Source organism: Lutra lutra, chromosome 2 (assembly GCF_902655055.1).
Source record: "Lutra lutra chromosome 2, mLutLut1.2, whole genome shotgun sequence".
In the NCBI taxonomy this organism is placed as follows: domain Eukaryota; kingdom Metazoa; phylum Chordata; class Mammalia; order Carnivora; family Mustelidae; genus Lutra; species Lutra lutra.
Genome location: NC_062279.1, coordinates 181,848,756 through 181,870,856, shown reverse-complemented (window position 1 = coordinate 181,870,856; position 22,101 = coordinate 181,848,756). Strand labels below are relative to the sequence as shown.

The window sequence follows — 22,101 nt, the reverse complement described above, 5'->3', positions numbered from 1 at the left end:
CTATTGGAGAGACAGTTCTTGGCATGCTAGATACATGCACCCCCATGTTTATTGCAACATTATTTACAATAGCCAAGAAAGGGAAGCAATGAAGTGTCCTACACAGATGAATGGTTACAAATGAGGTGGTATATCTACACAATAGAATATTTTTCAGTCATGAAAAAGAATGAAGTCTTACTATTTACAACAAAATGGACGGACCTAGAAAGTATAATGCTAAGTGAAACAAGTCAGAGAGAGAAAGACAAATACCATATGATTTCACTCATATGTGGAAACTAAGAAACAAAAGAAAAAAAGAGACAAACAAAAAATCACTCTTAAATGTGGAGAATAAATTGGTGGTTGCCAAAAAGGAGGTGGGGGGGATGGGTGAAATAGAAGAAGGAGATTAACAGTACACTTATGGTGAGCACTGAGTAATGTATAGAATTGTTGGATCACTATATTGTAACTGAAACTAATATAATTAATTAACTATATGTTAATTATACTGAAATTAAAAATGATTAATTAATTGAAAATGGATTGAAATCAGAGAGGGAGATGAACCTTGAGAGACTATGGACCCTGAGAAACAATCTGGGAGTTTCAGAGGGCAGGGGTGGGGGGAGGGCATAACAAGGTGATGGGTACTGAGGAGGACATGTGCTGTGATGAGCACTGGGTGTTATACTTAACTAATGAATCATTGAACACTGCATCAAAAACTAATTATGTGCTATACAGTGGCTAACTGAATATAATAAAAAATAAGTAAATTTTTAAAAAATGGATAGAAAATCTGAATAGACATTTTACCCAAAGACATACAGATGGCCAACACATACATGAAAAATGCTCAACATCATTAATCATTAGGGAGATGCAAATCAGAAGCACAGTGAGATATCACCTCACATCTGTTAGAACAGCTATTATTAAGGGGCATCTGGGTGGTACAGTCAGTTAAGCACCTGACTCTTGATTTCAGCGCAGGTCATGATCTCAGGGTTGTGAAATGGAGCCCTGCATCAGGATCTGCTGGGCCTACTTGGCATTCTCTCTCTCTTTCTCCTTCTTCCCCTCCCCACTCCCCCCCCAGCACCTCACCAAGTAAAGGGTATTATCAAAAAGACAAGAAATAACAAATGTTGGTGAGGATGCGGAATAAAGGGTACCCTTGGGCAGTGTTGGTAGTAAGGGCTTTTACTACCCCATTGATATCAATGGATAGATTATCTAGACAAAAAAAAAATCAATAAAGAAACACTGGCCATAAATGATACATGAGACCAGATGGACTTAATAGATACAGAACATTCCATCCAAAAGCAGCAAAATACATACTTTTCTCAAATGCATATGGAGCACTCTCCAGGATAGATTATATGGTAGGCCAAAAAACAAATCTTAATAAATTTAAGAAGATTGAAATCATATCAAGCATCTTTTCTGACTACAACAGTGTGAAACTAGAAATCAAAAAAGAAAACTGGAGAAGTCACATATATGTAATTAAATAACTTGATATATGTTTGTGTGTGTGTGTGTGTGTGTGTTTTCTAAGAAGGAGGTTCATGGCAATGCAGGCCTACTTCAAGCAACAAGAAAAATCCCAAATAACAATCTAAACTTACACTTGAAAACTAGAAAAAGAAAAAAGCTTAAAGTTAGTAGAAGGAAGGAAATAACAAAGATCAAAGCAGAAATAAACAAAATAGACAAAAAATAACAGAGAAGATCAGTGAAACTAAGAGCTTGATCTTTGATAAATAAACAACATTGAAAAATCTTTATCCTCACTAAGAAAAAGAAAGGGCTTAAATAAATAAAATCAGAAATGGAAGTGGAGAAGTTACCACTGATACTACAGAAATATAAAGGACCTCAAGAAACTATAAACAAGTATATGCCAGCATATTGGACAACCTAAAAGAAATGGGTAAAATTCCTAAACAATCATCCCAGATTGACTAATGAAGTAAAAAATCTGAATAGACCAATTATAAGAAAGATGAATTAGTAATCGAAAACCTCCCAACAACAAATGGAAGTTTAGGATTAGATGGCTTCACTGGTGAATTCTACCAAACATTTAAAGATTTAACACCTATTCTTCTCAAACTTTTTAAAAATTGAAGAGGAAAGAACACTTCCAAACTCATTTGACAAGACCAGCATTACCCTGATAACCAAAACTAGACAAGGACACCACAAGAAAGGTAGGGAAGGGAGGAGGAGTGGGGGAGGGAAGGGAATGGAAAGAAAAACTATAGGCCAGTATCTTTTATAAACATAGCTGCAAATATTTGTGACATTTTTCACAGAAAATAGGACAATCCTAAAATTTTAATCACAAAATTTCCCAAATAGCCAAAGTAACCTTGGGAAAAAAGAACGAAACTGGAGCTATCACACACCCTGATTTCAAGCTATATTATAAAGCTATGGAAATCAAAACAGTATGGTGTTGGCATTAAAAACAGACACATGGATCAATGGAAAAAAACAGAGAGCCCAGAAATGAACCCATGTATCTATGGTCAAGTAATTTACAACAAAGGAGGAAAGAATAAACAATGGGGGAAGGATGGCCTCTTTAACAAATGGTGTTGGGAAACCTTACAGACATATGCTAAAGAACGAAACTGGACCACTGTCTTATAGCCTACACAAAAATGCACTGAAAAATGGATTAAAGACTTGAATGTAAGACCTGAAGCCATAACATTTATAGAAGAAAACATAGATGGCAAGCTCCTGGACATCAGTCTTAGTGATGAATTTTTGGATCAAACTCCAAAAGCAAAGACAACAAGAGCAAAGATAAACAAGTGGGGCTACTTCAGACTAAAAAGCTTCTGCACAGTGAAGGAAACTATCAACAAAACAAAAAGGCAACCTACTGAATGGGAGAAGATATTTGCAAGTGATATATCCCATAAGGGGTATGAAGAACTCATACAACTCTATATCCCATAAGGAGTATGAAGAACTCATACATCCCATAAGGGGTATGAAGAACTCATACAACAACAAAACACAATCTGATTTTTAAAAATGAGCAGAGGATCTGAATAGATATTTTTCCAACGAAGGCATTCAGATGGCCAAAATCACATGAAAAGATAGTCAACATATAAATCATCAAGGAAATGCAAATCGAAAGCACAGTGAGCTACCACCACCTGGTTACAATGGCCAGTACCAAAAAAGACAAGAAATAACAACTATTGCCAAAGATTTGGAGAAAAGGAAACCCTCCCGCACTTCCGGTGGGAATGTAAATTGTTGCAGCCGCTATGGAAAATAATATGGAAACTCCTCAAAAAATTAAAGACAGAGCTACCATTAGATCTAGTAATTCCACTTCTGGATCTTTATCTGAAGGGAAGGAAAACACTAAACTGAAAAGATATATTCACCCCTGGGTTCACTGCAGCATTATTTACAAAAGCCAAGGTAGGTAAACAACCTAAGGGGCTATGGAAGGATGAAAGGATAAAGACAACGGTGATACAAAAGAATACTACTCAGCCAAATAAATAAATAAATAAATAAATAAATAAATAAATAAAAAAAAATAAAAATGAGATCTTGCCATTTGTAACACGATAGGTGGACCTGGAGGATATTATAAGTGAAATAAGTGAGACAGAGAAGGACAAATGCTGTATGATCTCACATGTGGAATCTGAAAAACAAAACAAAGGAACAAAGGTGAATTCAAGCCCTGTTTATCAGAGATTTTGGCCTATAGTTTTTCTTTTCCCTTCCCTTCTGTAATTTTTTCTGTGCGACATTGAATAGCGTTCTAGTCGGATAGGATTTGGGGGTTTGTTTGTTCAATTAATAGCACTTCGTTTTTAAATAATTGGCAGTTATTAAGAAAAATACTCAATTTGGTATGCCCCCACGCCCCCATGAGTTGTGCAATTGATAAGGTTCCCGTCTTCTGAGCATGGGAACCTCTCACGCTGCCAAGCCTACTGGGGAGTTTTCTTTTGCTTTTCTCGGGCGGACACACTTGGTAGCCTTTCCAGGTAAATTTCACGATTAATGTCCTAAAGGGCCCGAGAAAACTCGGCGAGGGGATTGGGAAGCAAATCTTGAAGAGCAAGGAGGGTGTTCTCGCTGTTCTTTGCTTCTCCTGACTTGTAAAGGAAAAGGGCTGCTTCTGACCGGGCCTCCCTGCCTTCTCTTCCAGCGCTCTGCGGGGGCGGCGAGAGCTTTCTGTGCGCCAGCGGCCTCTGCGTGCCCGGGAAGCTGCGGTGCAACGGGCACAACGACTGCGACGACTGGAGCGACGAGGCCCACTGCAGTAGGCGCGGGGCGTGGGGGCCGGTGGGGGCGGGGCGGAGGGCGGAGCGGGGTGGAGGGGGTTGAAAGGAGACCCCGGCAGGGGCCTGGAAACCGAAAACAGACCCTGACAACCGGCCGGCGGGGGCGTAGACTTCTGGTAGTTTGCCTTCCCGATGCCCTCAAACGTGGGGCAGTAGGTGTGTTTGCGCCCCTTTCAAAGGCGCGATTCTCGTTACGAACTTGAGAGCCCGAGGTCGCAGTGGGAACGTGTTTTGCATCAAGTGGCTTAAAGTTGGAGGAAGGCTTTTTGTTTATTTTGTTTGGGTGAGGCTTTTATTTTTGTTTTGAAAGCTTAATGAGTCTAAAGGGGGTGGGGTGGGGTGTGTGTGTGTTTTAAAGACCCGGTCAGTAGGCGGATGCTTCACCCTCCTGATCCTTGACATTCCTGACACAGCAGATGCAAAGCCCCTTGTTTGCTTACGCTTTCTCTAAACCTGGTGATATATCGTCCATGGTGCTAACAACTTTAAATCCGTGGATTGAGAGATTCAGCCATTAAATATCGTCAAATTCTTTACTATGGATTTGGTCAGTTGTTTTGATTGAATTGGTCGGTGGTTTGTAAAATGCTGTCCTAAGCTCTTTGGGCTGCGGTGTAAAATACCCCAGACTGCATGATTTAAACAGGAGAAATTTATTCTCCTAAGGTTCTGGAGGCCCAGAGTCTAAGGTCAAGGTCAAGGAGGCTCAGTTTCCGGTGAGAGTTCTTTTCTGGGCTGCTAGGCAGCTTCCATCTTCCTCAGTGCTCACTTGACCTCTTTGGAGGCATGGAGGGAGGGAAGGAGGGAGGGAGAGAGGGGGAGGGAGAGGGTCTCCCCCTCTTTTTATAAGTGTACTATTAGATGACAGCCTCACCGTTATGGCCGCATTTAACTTTGTCGCCTCCTTACAGGTCCTTTCTCCAAATATTTGAGGGTTATTTGAGGGTTAAGACTTTAACGTACACATTTTGGGAGGACATCAACATTCTGTCCTATATATATATGTGTGTGTGTGTGTGTGTGTGTGTGTGTGTGTATAACGGACAGAATGGTGTGTGTGTATATGCATACACACACATACATAGTGTCCTATATATATGTGCGTGTGTGTATATATAAATATATATATTTCTTTTTTTTTTTTTAGCTTTCAAGTTGTTTCGTACTTGTACAACAGATAAGGAAAAATTAGCCTCAGTAATACATTGCAGGATTTGCCTCCAAAGCAGAGCCACATGCAATTAAATTGTAACTGCTTTTTAGTGGTTATATGATCAGCAAAACCATCAATGGTAATATGATCCCATCTTACCATGGGTAAAGCTGTGTTTTACTCCCCATAGGAGCTACCAAGGCTGTATGAGAGCTCTTAATTGTCGACCTTAATTGAAAGGTTCTTATGGTCTGTTTGCCAGGTAGAACACTTCTTCCATGTGAAGGGTTAGGATACTTATTTATCATAAGTTTTGAAAGGCATTATATTATTGTAATATTTCAGATCGGCGTTTCCCAAACTGGTGTTCCATAGTACCGGAGCCCTGAAAATTGCTTGAGAAATAAGCAAGTTTGAGAAATGCTATCAGATCTACTTTTTAGAGAGTTGCAATACACATTCACACATTGTAAGTTTTGAGAAATGCTGCACTTTTATAAAAGACTTACTCACTTTACTTAACTTGGTATTTCGTCAAAATTATTTGTTCATCTATGTCCCCACCTCTATTTATTTATTATTTTTATAATTTGGAATTCTCTCTTCAGAAAAACCTGTAGCATATGATTGTACATGAAAAAGATTTTCATAGGATGTAGCCTTACATTCGGCAGTATTGCTGTGGAGTTAGGAAGGAATAATTTATAGAGCACCCACAGTAGGTTCAATAGAATTATATCCAATTTATGGGAAATGTGGTAGAATCTTTTCCTTATCTCCCAATATGGCCCATGGGAAATTATTAAAATTCTGCCCGTGCCTCCACCCCAGTGGTGGGCCACCACTGGCTCACCATTACGTTCCTTCATTGCACCCAGCGCATGGAGCGTTGCACTTTAAACGGTTAAGAGATGGCTGCCGCATCGGTTGAATTGAATTGGAAGGAGTAAATTTTCCTAGTCAGTGACTGAACAAACGAGGTATTACTATTCTGCAAGGTATATAGCATGTCCTAAGGGTTGAAGAGTTTATTAAGGAAGATGGAGGCTTTCCTCAGGAGCATACTTTAACACCCAGGTGGTTTGGTCAGCAGAGGAAATAAAATACATCCCCTCAGAAAATTTGCCTACGCTCAGTTACACCTTGAAAGCTTCACAGGTAGTTGCTTCAGAACTTTCGAGGGCATTCGACTCAGAGTTTCAACATTCAGTGCCCGTGGCTCTTTAGTCATTTATGGAGGGTGCCACCCTCCCACTGTCACCGCCCTGTGGTGAAGGAGTAGTGGAGTTCTGAAATAGGGCATGGAGGTAAATCAGAGCATGACTGCAGCCGCCATACTCCTGAGGGGAGAAGGAGGTTTTGCTGGGCTTTCCTAATGTGGAGCAGAAGAATATGGCGGCTCCCAGGGTGCTGGCAGGGATAGGTGGAGGACGACTGCCTTCAAAGAAAGGAAGGGAAGGAATTATTTGTCAACTATGCTAGAAGCATCAATTTACATGATTTGATTTAATTTTTAGCCAAGGAGGTATTACCCTTTTTGTGCAGATGCAGAGCTGAGGTTGAGAGTCATGAATGAATTTGCCAGGGATTCAGACTGCATGATTTGAACCTGGTCCTCTATTATTTGTTTGTTTTTATTGGAAGTGTAATCGACACATACAATGTTATATTAGTTTTAGGTGTGCAGCACAGTGATTCGACAGCTCTGTATGTTACTCAGTGCTCACAAGTATAGTCACCTTCTGTCACCATACAGTATTGTCGACTATATTCTCTGTGTTGTACTCTTCTTCCCCATAACTTATTTACTTTATAGCTGGCAGTTGTACCTCTTACTCCCCTTCACCTATTTTACCTATCCCCTGACCGCTCCCCCTTTGGCAATCACCAGTTTTTTCTTTATATTTCTGAATCTGTTTCTGTTTGTTTGGTTGGATTTCTAGATTCCACATATAAATGAAATCATATAGTATTTGTCCTTCTTTGTCTGACTTATTTCACTTAGCATAATACCCTCCAGGTCCACCCATGTTGTCTGCAAATGTCAAGATCTCATTCTTGTCCATAAAAGTTCAGATTTGGTGAACAGTTATCTTCTGATCATTTATAGGAGAGGAAAACATTTATTTTTGGATGCTCTATGACACTTTGGGAGATAATTGTCTATTATACTGTTAAGCCAAGTATCTGGGACTCCTTACTGCCTTTTCTCCTTTAACTAATTATGTTGTTTCTCAGTCTCTTCCCAAGTGCTTATAGAATGAATGCATTTCCAACCACCTGGAACAATGTTAGCAGTGTGGTGAAAAGATTTTCAAAAATTAAGAAAAGTTTTCTTTGAGAAATTTCTAACCCTGTGACTTGAGGCAGGCTACCTCTCTATTCCTGGTTTTCTTTGACATTGAAGCCGCGTGGCACATAGCATCTGCAGGAAGCCCCACCTGCAGGAATCCTAATGCAGTTGGTCTGGAGCTGGAGCCCAGCAACAGCTTTGCAAAACCACCCAGGTAATTCTAACATGCAGCCAGATTGGAAGCCACTGGACTAGAGGGGGTCTGGTGTGTCTTTTGTTTCTCACCTATAATCTTTTGATTCTATAACCAGCTCTAGAGTGGTGTCTGGTCCACAGCTAGTGCTTAGCAAATGGATAATGGCTGTCACAAAGAAAAAGCTTCAAGGGAAATGGTTGTCACAGAGAAAACAGGCGCCACAAAGTCCATATGTTTTATGCAATGTAAAATAACTCAAATACTTTTGGAAATCATTTGCTTGGATTTGGGTAAAATTGGTTGACTTATGTTTTAGTATAATTATACAACATATTTTACTAATGATACCTTATACTAATTATGATGTGTTAACTACTTATCCTAAGTATAGTTAATTATACGAGTAACCACAAAGTGTAGGGATTACTCCTGTAAACTCTTGAGTTAGGCTGCAGTATTCCTGTCTCTTCTCTACCATTTCCTGCTTCTGTGAACCTGGAAGTCACTCCATCTCTCTGGGCCTCTGTGTCCTCCTCAGTGAAATGGAGACAGTAATAGTAACTGTCTCTAGAACTCCTGTGCAGAATAACGAGCCCTTGCCTATCCTGGATATAGACCACTGTCTGACACGCGATAACGCTGAAAGAGTGTGAGGACTGATGGTTGCCGTTGTGATTATTGGGATCTTATTCTCCATATCGTCCCTCCCTTCCACCACCCCCCCCCCCGACCTCACCTCCATCTACCTGCCCAGTGCCTCTCACCTCCAGGCTATAAAGGATGCCCGCTGAAAGTCATGGAGACAGCTGATAAAGGTCAGGGGATACGCTGCGGAGGAAACAGAAACACTAAAATAGCCACAACAGCTTTATTTATTTATTTAATAGATTTTTATATCTATTTTAGGGGGGGGAAGGAGCAGAAGCAGAGGGAGAGAGGGAGAAGCAGACTCCCCGCTAAATGTGGAGCCAGACACAGGGCTCGATGTCATGGCCTGAGATCATGACCTGAGCTGAAACCAACAGTCGGATGCATAACCAACTGAACCATCCAGGCGCCCCAAATCTGCAACAGTTTTAAAACCAGTACCGCATGAAGCTATTTTAGAAGGGAGGCAACCCAAACAGCACAAAATAAAAACTGGCATTCCAGGTGATGTTTCTGAATCACTAGAAATGACTGCATTTACTATATTCTTTTTACTAAGGAAGGAATGAAAGTAAATGCCAGAAATATTTCCATCCAAATAATAAAAAGGAAAATACTACATTCTGCACTGAAGGAAGAAGCTTCAGATGTCTGGAAGTTCCACATCTGTTTGGTAGCAATCTGTTACAGGAACCAATAAAACTATTGAATCTTCTTGAATTCTTGCTATGTGTGAAGCATGTTCTAGATACCCAGGGAATTTAAAGACTGTTAAGACATGATTCCTTTCTTCATGAATCTTTGAGTCTAATCTCACATATAAACATGGAGATGATTGAATGTGGTACTTTAGAGCAAATATAATAGAGGTGATGTTAAAAAAGCAAAATGGTGTAAATAAAAAGAGAGGGGTGGTAGGTCCTTTGAGTATAGATGAGGGCAGGATTATGAGGAGTTATATTGGTGTGGAGAAAGCTAATAGAAAGATGTGGTTGAAACTAGGCCTTGGACACCAGTGACGTCCAAGAAAATCTAATTTAGTGACTCAAAAGTGATGGCAGTTTTGCCACCCAGGGAACATCTTGCAATGTATAGAGAGGTATGTGGTTGCCATAAGTGTGAAGTTTAGAGGAGGAGCTACTGGCATTCAGAGGGTAGAGGCGAGAGACTGTTCAGCATCCTACAGTGCACACGACAGTCCTCACGACCAAGAATTACCCACCGCCAATGGTCACCAGTACTGCTGTTGAGAAGTCTTCCTTCAGGGCTAAAAGTCAATAGTTAAAAGCACCCAGGGAGTCCAGAAGCCTGGGTAGCTGTCATAAGCTGGGCAACTGTGGGCAAACCATGTAATCTCTCTGGTCATCTCAAAATGGGGGCGCCTCTGTGTGGAAATTGAGTATCCATTCTTGAGTCTTGACTTGAGGCAACACAGTTAGGTTCATAGACTCACAGAGACTGACCTACATGAATGAGGCTCTGGATAAAAAGGTTTTCTGTTCTTTACCTGTCTCCTTATTTAATGATAATCTTGAGGGGGGAAAAGGTTCATAGTATAAGTTGCTGAACTGAAGTGAATATCAACATGCAAGAACTTCAGAAGTAACATTTTTCATCAGGTACTCATTAAGAAGAAAAATCTGTATCTAGAAAAACATCTGTCTTAGGTTGTGTAAAATTATGCTTGTACTGAGCAAGAAAGTCATAGCAAAAAGCTTTTGAGGGGCGCCTGGGTGGCTCAGTGGGTTAAAGCCTCTACCTTCGGCTCGGGTCATGATCTCAGGGTCCTGGGATCGAGCCCCACATCGGGTTCTCTGCTTAGTGGGGAGCCTGCTTCCTCCTCTCTCTCTGCCTGCCTCTCTGCTTACTTGTGATCTCTGTCAAATAAATAAATAAAATCTTAAAAAAAAAAGTTTTTGAAAATTTTGATTTGTTGACCCTAAATTGCGCTGACAACATCTCTTTTCTGTTCAAATAAACATTTATTCCAATAAAAGGAGGCACTGTGATCTTTGGTATTTGCTGTTCATTTCTGCTGCACAGTGCCTTGGTTAAAGTTTTGTGTGTTTACTAATCACACAGACCTTAGGAAGGTAACAAGTTGTTTTCCCATCGTGACTAGTTTTGTATCTAAACTCTGAAAATGGCTTCTAACCAAGGAAGTCATAATAAATGAAAGTTGAATCTACACTTGTGTGAATAATAAGGAATTTTTAAAAAAGCTTGAGTCATCTCCATTTATTAAGTAAATATTTTTATGAAATAATTTAATAAATGACAGTATTCATTTAAAAAATATCTACAACAAAGTATTTTAATATGAATTAACAAGGACTTCGGAATGGGCCTCACAGAGTGGGTGCATGAATCTTTGGAAATTTTTGGTGTGTTCCTAGGTTAATCAGATTCTTTTTCTTTTTATTAAGATTTTATTTATTTATTTGACACAGAGAGAGATCACAAGTAGGCAGAGACACAGGCAGAGAGAGAGGGGGAAGCAGACTCCCCACTGAGCAGAGAGCCTGATGTGGGGCTCCATCCCAGGACCCTGAGATCATGGCCTGAGCAGAAGGCATTGGCTTAACCCACTGAGCCACCCAGGTACCCCAGTTAATCAGATTCTAAAAGGAGTATTTGATTCCCCAGTTGTACCATAAAAAAAAAAAAAGAAGAAAGAAAGAAGAAAAGAAAAGAAAATATAAGTGCACTTCCCTAGGGGGAAAAAAAAACCTCATGTGGTTTAAAATATGTCACTCCTCCACCTCACCCCCTCCTCTGGGGAATGCAAATACTTTTGCGTAGACAGTCAAGTTGAGGCCCCTGATTATTGCTGATTCTCGCATACTGACTCAAAATTTCCCACAGAGTAGTTTAGATGAAAAAACAAAAAAGTCAAAAAGACCTTTAAATCTTCCCAAGGAAATGTATATATTCTGATGCACAAATCCCTCTACTCTGCTTGGTGGGCAGGAGAACCGAAGTTGTAACGTTTCTTGACTCCAAGAGCCTGAGTGTGGTAGTGGCGGCCGCAGCAGTGGTGTGCAGGGTGGAGAGTTAGCGCCCTCTGCTGATGGAAGAGGTAGAACTGTCCAGTGAAAAGTGAGACCTGTTTTTAGTTCTTTTTCCCTTATGATAGTCATCCTTCTTATTAAAATGATTCAGCCTGGGGGAAATAAAAATTATAAGTACTTACAAGTTTTGCGTGTGTACAAGTGTGAGCATATGTGTAGGCACACGCATGTGTGTTGTTCCATACACACCCTTTTAATGTAGGCACTAAACAGATGGTCCCTAAGGTTCGTTAGACTTTTAAAATGATGTGATTCTAAAAGTACTTAAGAGGTTTCTTATAAGGACGCTTCAGGAAATAGAAATTTATGATTCATATGAGTAATAAATATTTTGATGCATGTGGCTAACAGTTTAACTGATCAATGCCCAAGAATTTTAATAAGGAATTACTATAGGGTTTGGAACATTTATAGTGAAGAGGTACCGATCACCAGTCAGATGAGATGCAGACTTATGCTTGAGGAGAGACAATCAGCTAGAATTTAGGAGTCCGGACTATTGATCATTCAACTTAATTTACTTTAAATAAGAGAAAACAATACATTCAAGAAATCTTATTTCTATTAAATGCAGGCTTCTTTACACATACTAGTTTAAACATTTTAAAAGTTTTATTGAGGTACAATTTCCATACCATATGTTCTCCCATTGATTTTTAGTAAACTTATAGGATTGTATGACCATTACCACAGTCTACTTCTAGAATTTCTTCATCTCCCCACAAATTTCCCCCCACCAATTATTTGTGGTCAGTCCCCACTGCCAACCCTCCAGCCACAGATAACCACTGCTTTGATTTCTGTCTCTGTAAGTTTTCTTTTTCCAGAAATTTCATAAATGGATCATACAATATGTAGTCTTTGTATCTGGTTTCTTTTATTTGGCATAATGGTTTTGAGGTTCATCTATGTTGACACATATACCCATAGTGTGATGCTTTTAATTGGTGGATAGTATTTAATCATGTCTAGTATTTTATATCTTGATTATTCATTCACCAGTGGGTGAACGCTTGGATTGTTTCTAGTCTTTGGTTATCATAAATAATGCTACTAGGAACGTTTACACACAAGTCTTTGTGTGTACGTATGTTTCATTCCTCTTGGGTAGATTTCTAAGGATGGGAATTCATAAATTGTATGATAAGGTTATAGTTAACTTTACGAAAAGCCGCTGTACTGCTTTCTAATGTGGCCTTATTATTTTACATCTCCACCAACTATATATAACAGCTTCAGTTTCTCAAAATCCTTGCCAATACTTGGTATTTTCTGTTTTTTTTTTTTTTTTCAAAAATTATTACTATAGTCCTCTTAGGCGATGTGTAATAGTACCTCGTTTTGGTTTTAATTTGCATTTCCTTAATGACTAATTATATTGAGCACCTTTTTATGTGCTTATTAGCTATTTGACGTCTTCTGGGAAGATTTTCTATTCAACTCTTAAGTGTGCCTGTAATTGAGTTGTCTTATTATAGAGTGTGGGGGTCCCGTATCTGTTCTGGATGTAAGTGACTTGCATTTACCAGATACGTGACTTGCAATACTTATTTCAGTATGAGGCTTGTCTTTTCATTTTCTTAGTAGTATCTTTTAAGGCACTAATATATTTCTTTTTTTTTTTTCTTAAGATTTTATTTCTTTGTCAGAGAGAGAGAGAGAGCACAAACAGGGGTAAGGGCAGGCAGAGGGAGAAGCAGGCTCCCCACTGAGCAAGGAGCCCCATGAGGGACTAGATCCCCAGATGCTGGGATCATGACCTGAGCCAAAGGCAGATGCTCAACCTACTGAGCCACCCAGGCATCCTACAAATGTGTGTTTTTTTTTTAATAAACTCCACTTATTATTATTTTTTTAATGGCTTGTGCTTTTTTTGTTGAATCTGAAAATTTGTTACATCCAAGAATTCTTCCAAGGTCAAAAAGATTTTTTTCCTATTTTTTTTCTTGAGGCTTCATAATTTCAACTCTTACATTGAAGTCTGTGATCCACTTTGAGATAATTTTAATGTACAGTTTGAGGTAAAAGCCAGACTTTGCAATTGTCCCAACACTATTTGTTGAAGAGTATCATGTTTCATTGAATTGTGTTGGCATTTTACACATATTAATTTACATTACATGCATTTATTAATCTCTTCCCCTTAAACCCTTTTAAATAATTGACCTTATCTTAATTTCGTAAACCAATTCACAGACTCAGATTTTAACTAATACACTCAAGTTCCCACAGCTAGTAGATGGCAGAACCAGGATACCCAAGTACAAGATCTATCTTACTAAAATTCAGTCACATGTTGCTTACTTCCATATTAAACCTTAAGCTCCTTGAGATTGCATATCACTTCGTCTTATCTTGCGACTGTAATGTAGTCTGGTATTGCTTATTTGAAGGTCCTGTTATGAAACACTCAATTGAGTTAAGTGATGTTTGTGTGAAAATAACAACCTTATCATCTCAATAATGTTTTCTCTCAATTATGTTTATGCTTATCATTGACAAAACCAGATTTTCACTTCATTTTATTTATTTTTAGTTTTAGTTTTTAAAAAGATTTTATTTATTTATTTGACAGATGGAGATCACAAGTAGGCAGAGAGGCAGGCAGAGAGGCGGGGGCGGGGGGGGGAGCAGGCTCCCTGCTGTGCAGAAAGCCCGATGATGATGATGATGATGATGATGATGATGATGATGATGATGCGGGGCTCCATCCCAGGACCCTGAGATCATGACCTGAGCCAAAGGCAGAGGCTTTAACCCACTGAGCCACCCAGGCGCCCCCAGACTTTAATTTTAAAGGAAACGTTTCAAGGAGATAACTACTCACCTTCTATTAAAAGTCATTCATTCCTCAGTGGATTAAACCACTGCCTTCGGCTCAGGTCATGGTCTCAGTGTCCTGGGATCGAGCCCCGCATCGGGTTCTCTGCTCAGCGGGGAGCCTGCTTCCCCCCCATCTCTCTCTGCCTGCCTCTCTGCCTACTTGTGATCTCTCTCTCTGTCAAATAAATAAATAAAATCTTAAAAAAAAAAAGTCATTCATTCTGGGTGATGGACATTGGGAAGGGTATATGCTATGGTGAGGGCTGTGAATTGTGTTAGACTGAAGAATCACAGATCTATACTCCTGAAACAAATAATACATTATATGTTAAATAAAAAACAAAAAATATATATATATGGCAGAATTTAATAGTAGCAAAAATAAGCATTTTTTAGATTTAAAAAAAGGCTCAATGTTTTGACTTAATAAAATGAACATGACTTAAGTATTAAAAAAAAGTCATTCATTCTGAATGAACATGAAATTCATTAGGAACTATGGTGACTTGAGAGTTTCTGTGCTCATATTTGACTATAAAGGAGTTTTGGGTAACATAAGGTGGGTCTCAGATAAAGACCTTCAGATAGTGATAGAAGTATCAGCTTGGAAGCCAGAAGGTCCTGGTCCTGGCACTGCAGTCACTTATTATGTGACCTTGAGCAAGACCTTGGCTCTCTCTGTACCACAGTCTCCTCGCTGGTGTTACCATTATGATTTGCCTCCCATGATATGCTTTTGTCAGTGAAGAACCATGATAACAACCTGTCCTACTGATGACACATCGGTGGCTTCTCTTCTGTGCAGATTGCAGTGAGAATATGTTCCACTGTCACACGGGCAAGTGCCTCAATTCTAGCCTCGTGTGTGATGGATACGATGACTGCGGGGACCTGAGTGATGAGCAGAACTGTGGTAAGTAGCATTGTTCCCCTAAAGGTTTTCACTGAAACTTACAAAAATGTGTAATGCAGAACCCGTAGCTCATTGTTTGTTAATGTGGTTAGCAGAGTAAATGACAAAATGGTGGGTTTCTTAATTTTTAGAAAGAGGAGGTTTTTTCAATTGCTAGTCTTAGTCATTTCTTACATGTCAATGTCATATTTCTTACATAAAGTCGTAATAAGGAAGTGCTTAAGAAGTAGGGTGGAAAGATGGGTAAAAGTTGTTAATTTGTTCATAAATTTTTCTCCTTGAGGATGTTCTGTTTCTTCTTTGGTTAGAGCCAGTGGCTCTAACCATGTTTAGATTTCGAGCTCTTGAGCAAAACTTTGCGGATGGATAAATTGTCGTGTGGCTGATCCCCTTATTATATGCAAACAAGGACCCCTCCATTAACTGATAGCCTAGCACGGCAAGGATGACTTCTGTAGAACTGACACCTAGGGTTAGGACAGGCACATTTATTTTATGTACACAATCTGATCTGATCTTGTAAAAAATGAACCTACTTACTAGTTACACGTTTATACCTATAAATAACATCTTCCTAATTCACCCCAGACCCTGGTAACTACCTTTCCACTCCTTGTTTTTACAAATTCGGCTTTTGAAGATTCCACATATAAATGCTGTCACACAGTATTTATCTTTCTCTTTGACTTATCTCACTTAGCATAAACACACACTGTGTTCTATGTCCATTATATCTTAATAAATAAAAGAATGGACCTGATATTTAAAAAGCTGTGTTCAATCGTGAATGGCATTTCATGCATTAAAAGCAGCAACATTCCTTTTGTGTATTTACCTTTTTGACTTGTGGTTACCTTTAGAATTTTTAGGTCTTATATTATTGAGTGACATGAGGACTTTATGATATGAACAGAAAGACAAGTTAAGATGAGGAGGTACCCTGGAAAAATGATGTGAAATAATATTTAGCAATTAGAGAATATTGAAGTGGATGTTGGGGAAGGGTCAGAGGAATTCCTCGAAGTGGCAAGTGTCAGAAATGACCTCATACTGGGAAACTAGGTCGTTTCTAGAAGTCACTGTCCAGCTGCTTCTCACTGTATCCATAAAATACTGGAAATTTGTATGTGTACAAATCATCTCACAAGTCACTAGGTAGATACAGATTGCCTTCTGAGACTGAATAATGGTGGAGCAAAGAGTGAGAGGCAATTTTCATTGTATACATCACAGAATTTATAGTTAGAAGAGGTCTTGTAAATTGATCTAATTCAGACCCTCCTTTGACCAGTTGAGATCACTGGAGGAAAGGGGGGGGAAATGTGGGGGCATGGGGTGGAGAGCTTGAGTGTAGCTTGGTGCTTGGACAGGTCGGTGGAGAGGGCCAGGGTATAGTTACTGTGTGAAAAAGAATGGTCTTACCACTCAACATATTTCCTCTGAAGATAGTAGGGTATCATGAAGTGTGCTCTTAGGGTGCCTATGCCCTATGCCCTGGGAAGAATTACAGCTTTCCCTTAGACCATTCTCTGCCCCAGCTACCCATTGTTAGCAGGCTGAGCATTGTGCTGGTTCTTCTGGTTTCTGCACAGGCATCCCATCTATTGGGTCTTTCTTCTTTTCTCTGCAGTCCGTCTTCCATATACCTTACTTTATTCGTTCACTATGCCTTCTCAGATCCATGGTTGCTCTGTGACTCAGTCAGTGACAGTGGCACTGTTCACGGATACTCATGATAGTTCTCCAGTATTGAATCTGTCATCCATGAATCCACACATATCTTTTATTTTTACTTTTTTAAAAAAAGATTTTATTTATTTATTTGACAGAGAAAGAGATCACAAATAGGCAGAGAGATGGGCACAGAGAGAGAGAGGGAAGCAGGCTCCCCACTGAGCAGAGAGCCCAATGTGGGACTCGATCCCAGGACCCTGAGATCATGACCTGAGCCGAAGGCAGAGGCTTAACCCACTGAACCACCCAGGCATCCCTATTTTTACTTTTTAAATTTAGATTCAATTAACCAACATTTAGTACATCATTAGTTTCAGATGTAAGTGTTCAGTGATTCATCAGCTGCATATAACCCCCAGTGCTCATTACATCATGTGCCCTCCTTGATGCCCATCACCAAGTTACCCTGTCCTCTCACCCCCTACCTCCAGCAGCCCTCAGTTTGTTTCCTATAGCTAAGAGTTTCTCATGGTTTTTCTCCCTCTCAGATGACTTCCCTTTCATCCCCCCTGCTTCCCGCTGTGATCCTCTGCACTATTTCTTATATTCCACATATGAGTGAAACCATATAATTTGTCTTTCTCTGATTGACCTATTTCGCTCAGTTCCATTCACATGATGTAAATGGTAAGTATACATCCTTTCTCATGGCTGAGTAATATCTCACTGTGTATATACCCCACATCTTCTTTTTTTTTTTATTTAATTTCTTTTCAGTGTAACAGAATTCATTGTTCATGCATCACACCCAGTGCTCCATGCAATACGTGCCCTCCTTAATACCCACCACCGGGCTCACCCAGCCTCCCACCCCCTACCTCTTCAAAACCCTCAGATTGTTTTTCAGAGTCCACAGTCTCTCATGGTTCATCTCCCCCTCCAGTTTCCCCCAACTCCCTTCTCCTCTCCATCTCCCCATGTCCTCCGTGTTATTCCTTATGCTCTCTCTGCTTGACTTATTTCACTCAGCATAATCTCCTCCAGTCACGTCCATATTGATACAAAAGTTGGGTATTCATCCTTTCTGATTGCACCACATCTTCTTTATCTATTCATCTGTCGATGAACACCTCAACTCTTTCCACAGTTTGGCTATTCACACGTATCTTTTGAAGGGTTATTTATATCAAGGTTATTCCATGTCTCATGGTAAAGAATCCTATAGATCCTGCTCTCTGTGAGGAGAAACATCACTTAATTCCCTTTTTTTCTCCAGGAATATATAGTTTGGGGTGGAGGTTAAATCCAGGATAAAAAGAATCATGAAAAAAATTTAAGCATTTTTTACCCAGCAGTTTTTCCCAATATGAGTGTATCTTAAGATAGTTTGACAGAAAGCCCGAGCTTAGGGTTAGGAAAGATGACTGGAGATATCTGCCTTCCCAGTTTACCATAAAGAGTTAGGTTACAATTCTTAGAAATGTGGTAGGGTTGTCATAAATTCATCAAATCAGCTATCTATGTTGTGAAGCTTATATCACAGTTCTGTTTATTTTAACCAACATAAAAATCAAACGTTTTTCATAGGGAAAGAAAACAACAACTAAACAAAACAAAAAAAAGATAGGAACAAACTGTGGGTCCTGAGAAAGCTGGTCTTACCCCGTAAAGATGGTGGCCAGTGGGTCACATGCCTGTGTAGAAGTGGCATGGCTGTTTCAGATCCATCATGGAAAAAGGGTTGAGGGTATCGGATCTTCAGCTGGAGCTATGTGTCCTGCCGTTCTAAATGTTTGTCATGCTGGTTCTCCACATCCCCACGAGTTTCTATTTTCTCCAGATTGCAGTCCCACAAGGGAGCACCGCTGTGGAGATGGGCGCTGCATCGCAATAGAGTGGGTGTGTGACGGTGACCATGACTGTGTGGATAAGTCTGATGAAGTCAACTGCTGTGAGTGCCCTGATGATTTCCATTTGCTTATCTTTTCATTGCTGCCTCGTTAGACTAATACAATATCTGGCTTTCAAATGGAAGATGGTCATACTTTGGCTGTAGTCGATAAAGATAATAATTAAATGGTGTGATGACAAATGCCATGTATCTGGCTTCCACATGTCTCTCCCCACAACTCCAAACTTATTTTGGCTGCTCTGGCCAAGCAGGTGTCTGTTTTTCCCCATCACTGGCCACACACCTCCTTTCTGCATCTGTGACTTTGTCCAATGCGGTGTTCCTCCCAAAGATTGGGAGACTTTTTTCCTGCAAAGTATATGTGAGAAGTTAGGTTTCCTTGCAGGAGCCCCAAAACATGTTCTCAGGCCCCATTTGTGGGAGAACACGGAGAGAATTGCCAGAGAGAAGAAAGCTTTCATGGCTCATGGAGTTACTCAGAGCGCACAACAATAATTATAACTTTACGGGCTGTCATGTTTCTGGGTGAGTAAATAGCCCTGAATCTTGAAGTTAGATGTTAAAAAGAGAGCAATATTGACCTGAAGGAGTTAATATGATGTATTTTATGCATGTTCACACTAATTTAAGTTTTTATTCCATCTTTTGCTGTCTAATAAGAGTCACCAAAGTTGATACATATGAGACTGAATATGAGACTTGCCTAGAATTTGAGACAAAAATTGAAATGTGGGTTTGCATGGTTTTTATTTTGACATAGGAAAAGGCATGTAAATTCATTAGCAAATGCAATGCCCAACTCTCCCCTTCCTGAATTGAGTTGGAACTGGAAATATCACTTGAGTCCTTGTTGGTGGACATAGTGGGACAGAGTGGGCTGTGTCTCGGGGGATCGTGGGAAAGCAAGGGTGTGGTGCTCGAGTACGACGATTCTGGTGCTAAGCCTTGCTGCGAGCATAAGGAGCTTTAATATTAGACAGCAACAGGGAGGCTGGGGCCACAGGATGCATGGGTTTCTGCTGCTCCAAAGGGCAATAGGGATAAAACTGAGTCAACCTTCAGGAATGGAAGGTGAGTGGCCACTAGACCATCCCTTTCAAATGCCAGATGCTGTAAGCAAGTTTTGAAATAAGGTGTTTATTGTGTGCAGGGTACTATGCAAGTGCTTTCACATATGTCATTTTATTGGCCTCTTAGATCGGGTTGGAATAAAATGAAATGTTTGGGCTTAGAGTCAGACAAGCTTGCCTTCACATTCTGGCACCAGCTTTACACAGCCTTGTGACTTTGAGACAGACACTAAAATAAACTCTTTAGACTTTAATTTCCTTATTCTAAATCAGGTTGATAATATCAATTTTGCAAGTCTATTACGAGGATTTGAGATTAGATCCGTACCACTCCCAGCACAGTTATTACCGTATGACAAGCCTTTAATAAAATTACAGCTTTTCTATGCACAGTAAATCTACAGGTCATTAACATCATTAACACAATTTCTTATTGTGCCCTTATCAAGAAAAAGTGAATTTTTAGAAATGTCATTTAATAAGGCAAGGGGGAGCCCAGAAAGAAAACTTGCCATTCCAAAAACACTTGGACTGAAACACATCGATGGCACAGTCCTTCACTTATGCAGACCACACAGATACTTAGAACACTTCCTTTCTTGGTGATGCCACACAAGCGGGCACCATCTATACCCAGAGGGCAAGAAGGACGAGGCGGTGCACTGACCGCTGTTCTGGCTTTCCACAGCCTGTCACAGCCAGGGTCTGGCCGAGTGTCGGAGTGGACAGTGTATCCCCAGCACCTTCCAGTGCGATGGGGACGAGGACTGCAGGGACGGCACAGACGAGGAGAATTGCAGCCAGAGTAAGTATGCGTCCCCTACCCCGTGCATTCCTTCCTGCGGCCTTTCCTGGGGAACCAAGCAAAGCCTTGGCGGTGATCTCATGCTCACGTGGGATTCCCCCATACATCCTTCCAGATTGCCTGGTGCGGAGCTCCTCACAGCGCTGGCCCACCCAAAAAACCTTTCTTGTGAATACAATTCTGGAGCATCGTACGCGAACAGTCATTCCCCAGGGTAGATGATGGAGGCTGAACGCTTACACAGAATGGGAGATTCGGTTAATGGTTATAAGGAAGGTCAACACGATGATAAAGGAAAAGCTGAATACATAGTATTCCATTAAGTTAGATTAGGTTCCAATTAGGAGGAATTGGCTCCTGGAAATTAAATGAGAAAGCCTTTTAAAATAACCGTGTTCAGAGAAGCGCTTCCTTTTTCTTTTTCTTTTTTTTTTTTTTCTTCTTTTTCTTTTGCCTGGCAATGTCATTTTTACTTTTTTTTTTTTTTTTAAAGGTTTATTTATTTATTTGACAGAGAGAAGTCACAAGTAAGCAGAGAGGCAGGCAGAGAGAGAGGAGGAAGCAGGCTCCCGGCTGAGCAGAAAGCCCGACGTGGGGCTCGAACCCAGGACCTGGGATCATGACCTGAGCCGAAGGCAGCGGCTTAACCCACTGAGCCACCCAGGCGCCCCTTTTTTTTACTTATTTTTTTTAAAGATTTTATTTATTTATTTGAGAGAGAGAGTGAGAGAGCATGAGAGGGGTGAGGGTTAGAGGGAGAAGCAGACTCCCCACTGAGCAAGGAGCCCGATACGGGGCTCGATCCCAGAACCCTGAGATTGTGACCTGAGCCATAAAGGTAGAGGCTTAACTGACTGAGACACCCAGATGCCCCAGTGCCATTTTATTTTTTTATTTCAAGTTTTTATTTAAGTTCCAGTTAGTTAACATATAGTGTAATATTGGTTTCAGGAGTAGAGTTTAGTGATTCATCACAAAGAAGCAGTTTCATGTCTCACATGACAGAGCCATGTACTTTGTTACACTTGGGAAGGGTTGCTGATGTCATCTGTGAAAATCAAAAAGAAAACATAAATCAAATAAGTTGTTTTTTAAAATGTCTATGTCTCTCAGAGAAGAAAGATCCGCACTGATTGTTTGAAGCTTCACATTGTGTCAAAGCATTTCTCAGCACAGTGCTGGTGGGAATACCCCTTGACTGACAAATCACTATGT

At 40.2% G+C, this 22,101-nt stretch overlaps 1 protein-coding gene across 3 annotated transcripts in view; it reads left to right on the top strand.

The window, feature by feature from the left end:
• The window catches only part of CORIN (corin, serine peptidase), a 249,036-nt gene that overhangs the window by 151,696 nt on the left and 75,239 nt on the right, over window positions 1-22,101 (top strand). For all 3 annotated transcript variants that reach the window (XM_047719221.1, XM_047719220.1, XM_047719222.1), the window contains exons 6-9: window positions 4,193-4,306; window positions 15,318-15,425; window positions 18,940-19,050; window positions 20,770-20,886. In XM_047719221.1, coding sequence (XP_047575177.1) covers window positions 4,193-4,306; window positions 15,318-15,425; window positions 18,940-19,050; window positions 20,770-20,886 — 450 coding nt within the window. The remainder of the gene's footprint in view (window positions 1-4,192; window positions 4,307-15,317; window positions 15,426-18,939; window positions 19,051-20,769; window positions 20,887-22,101) is intronic.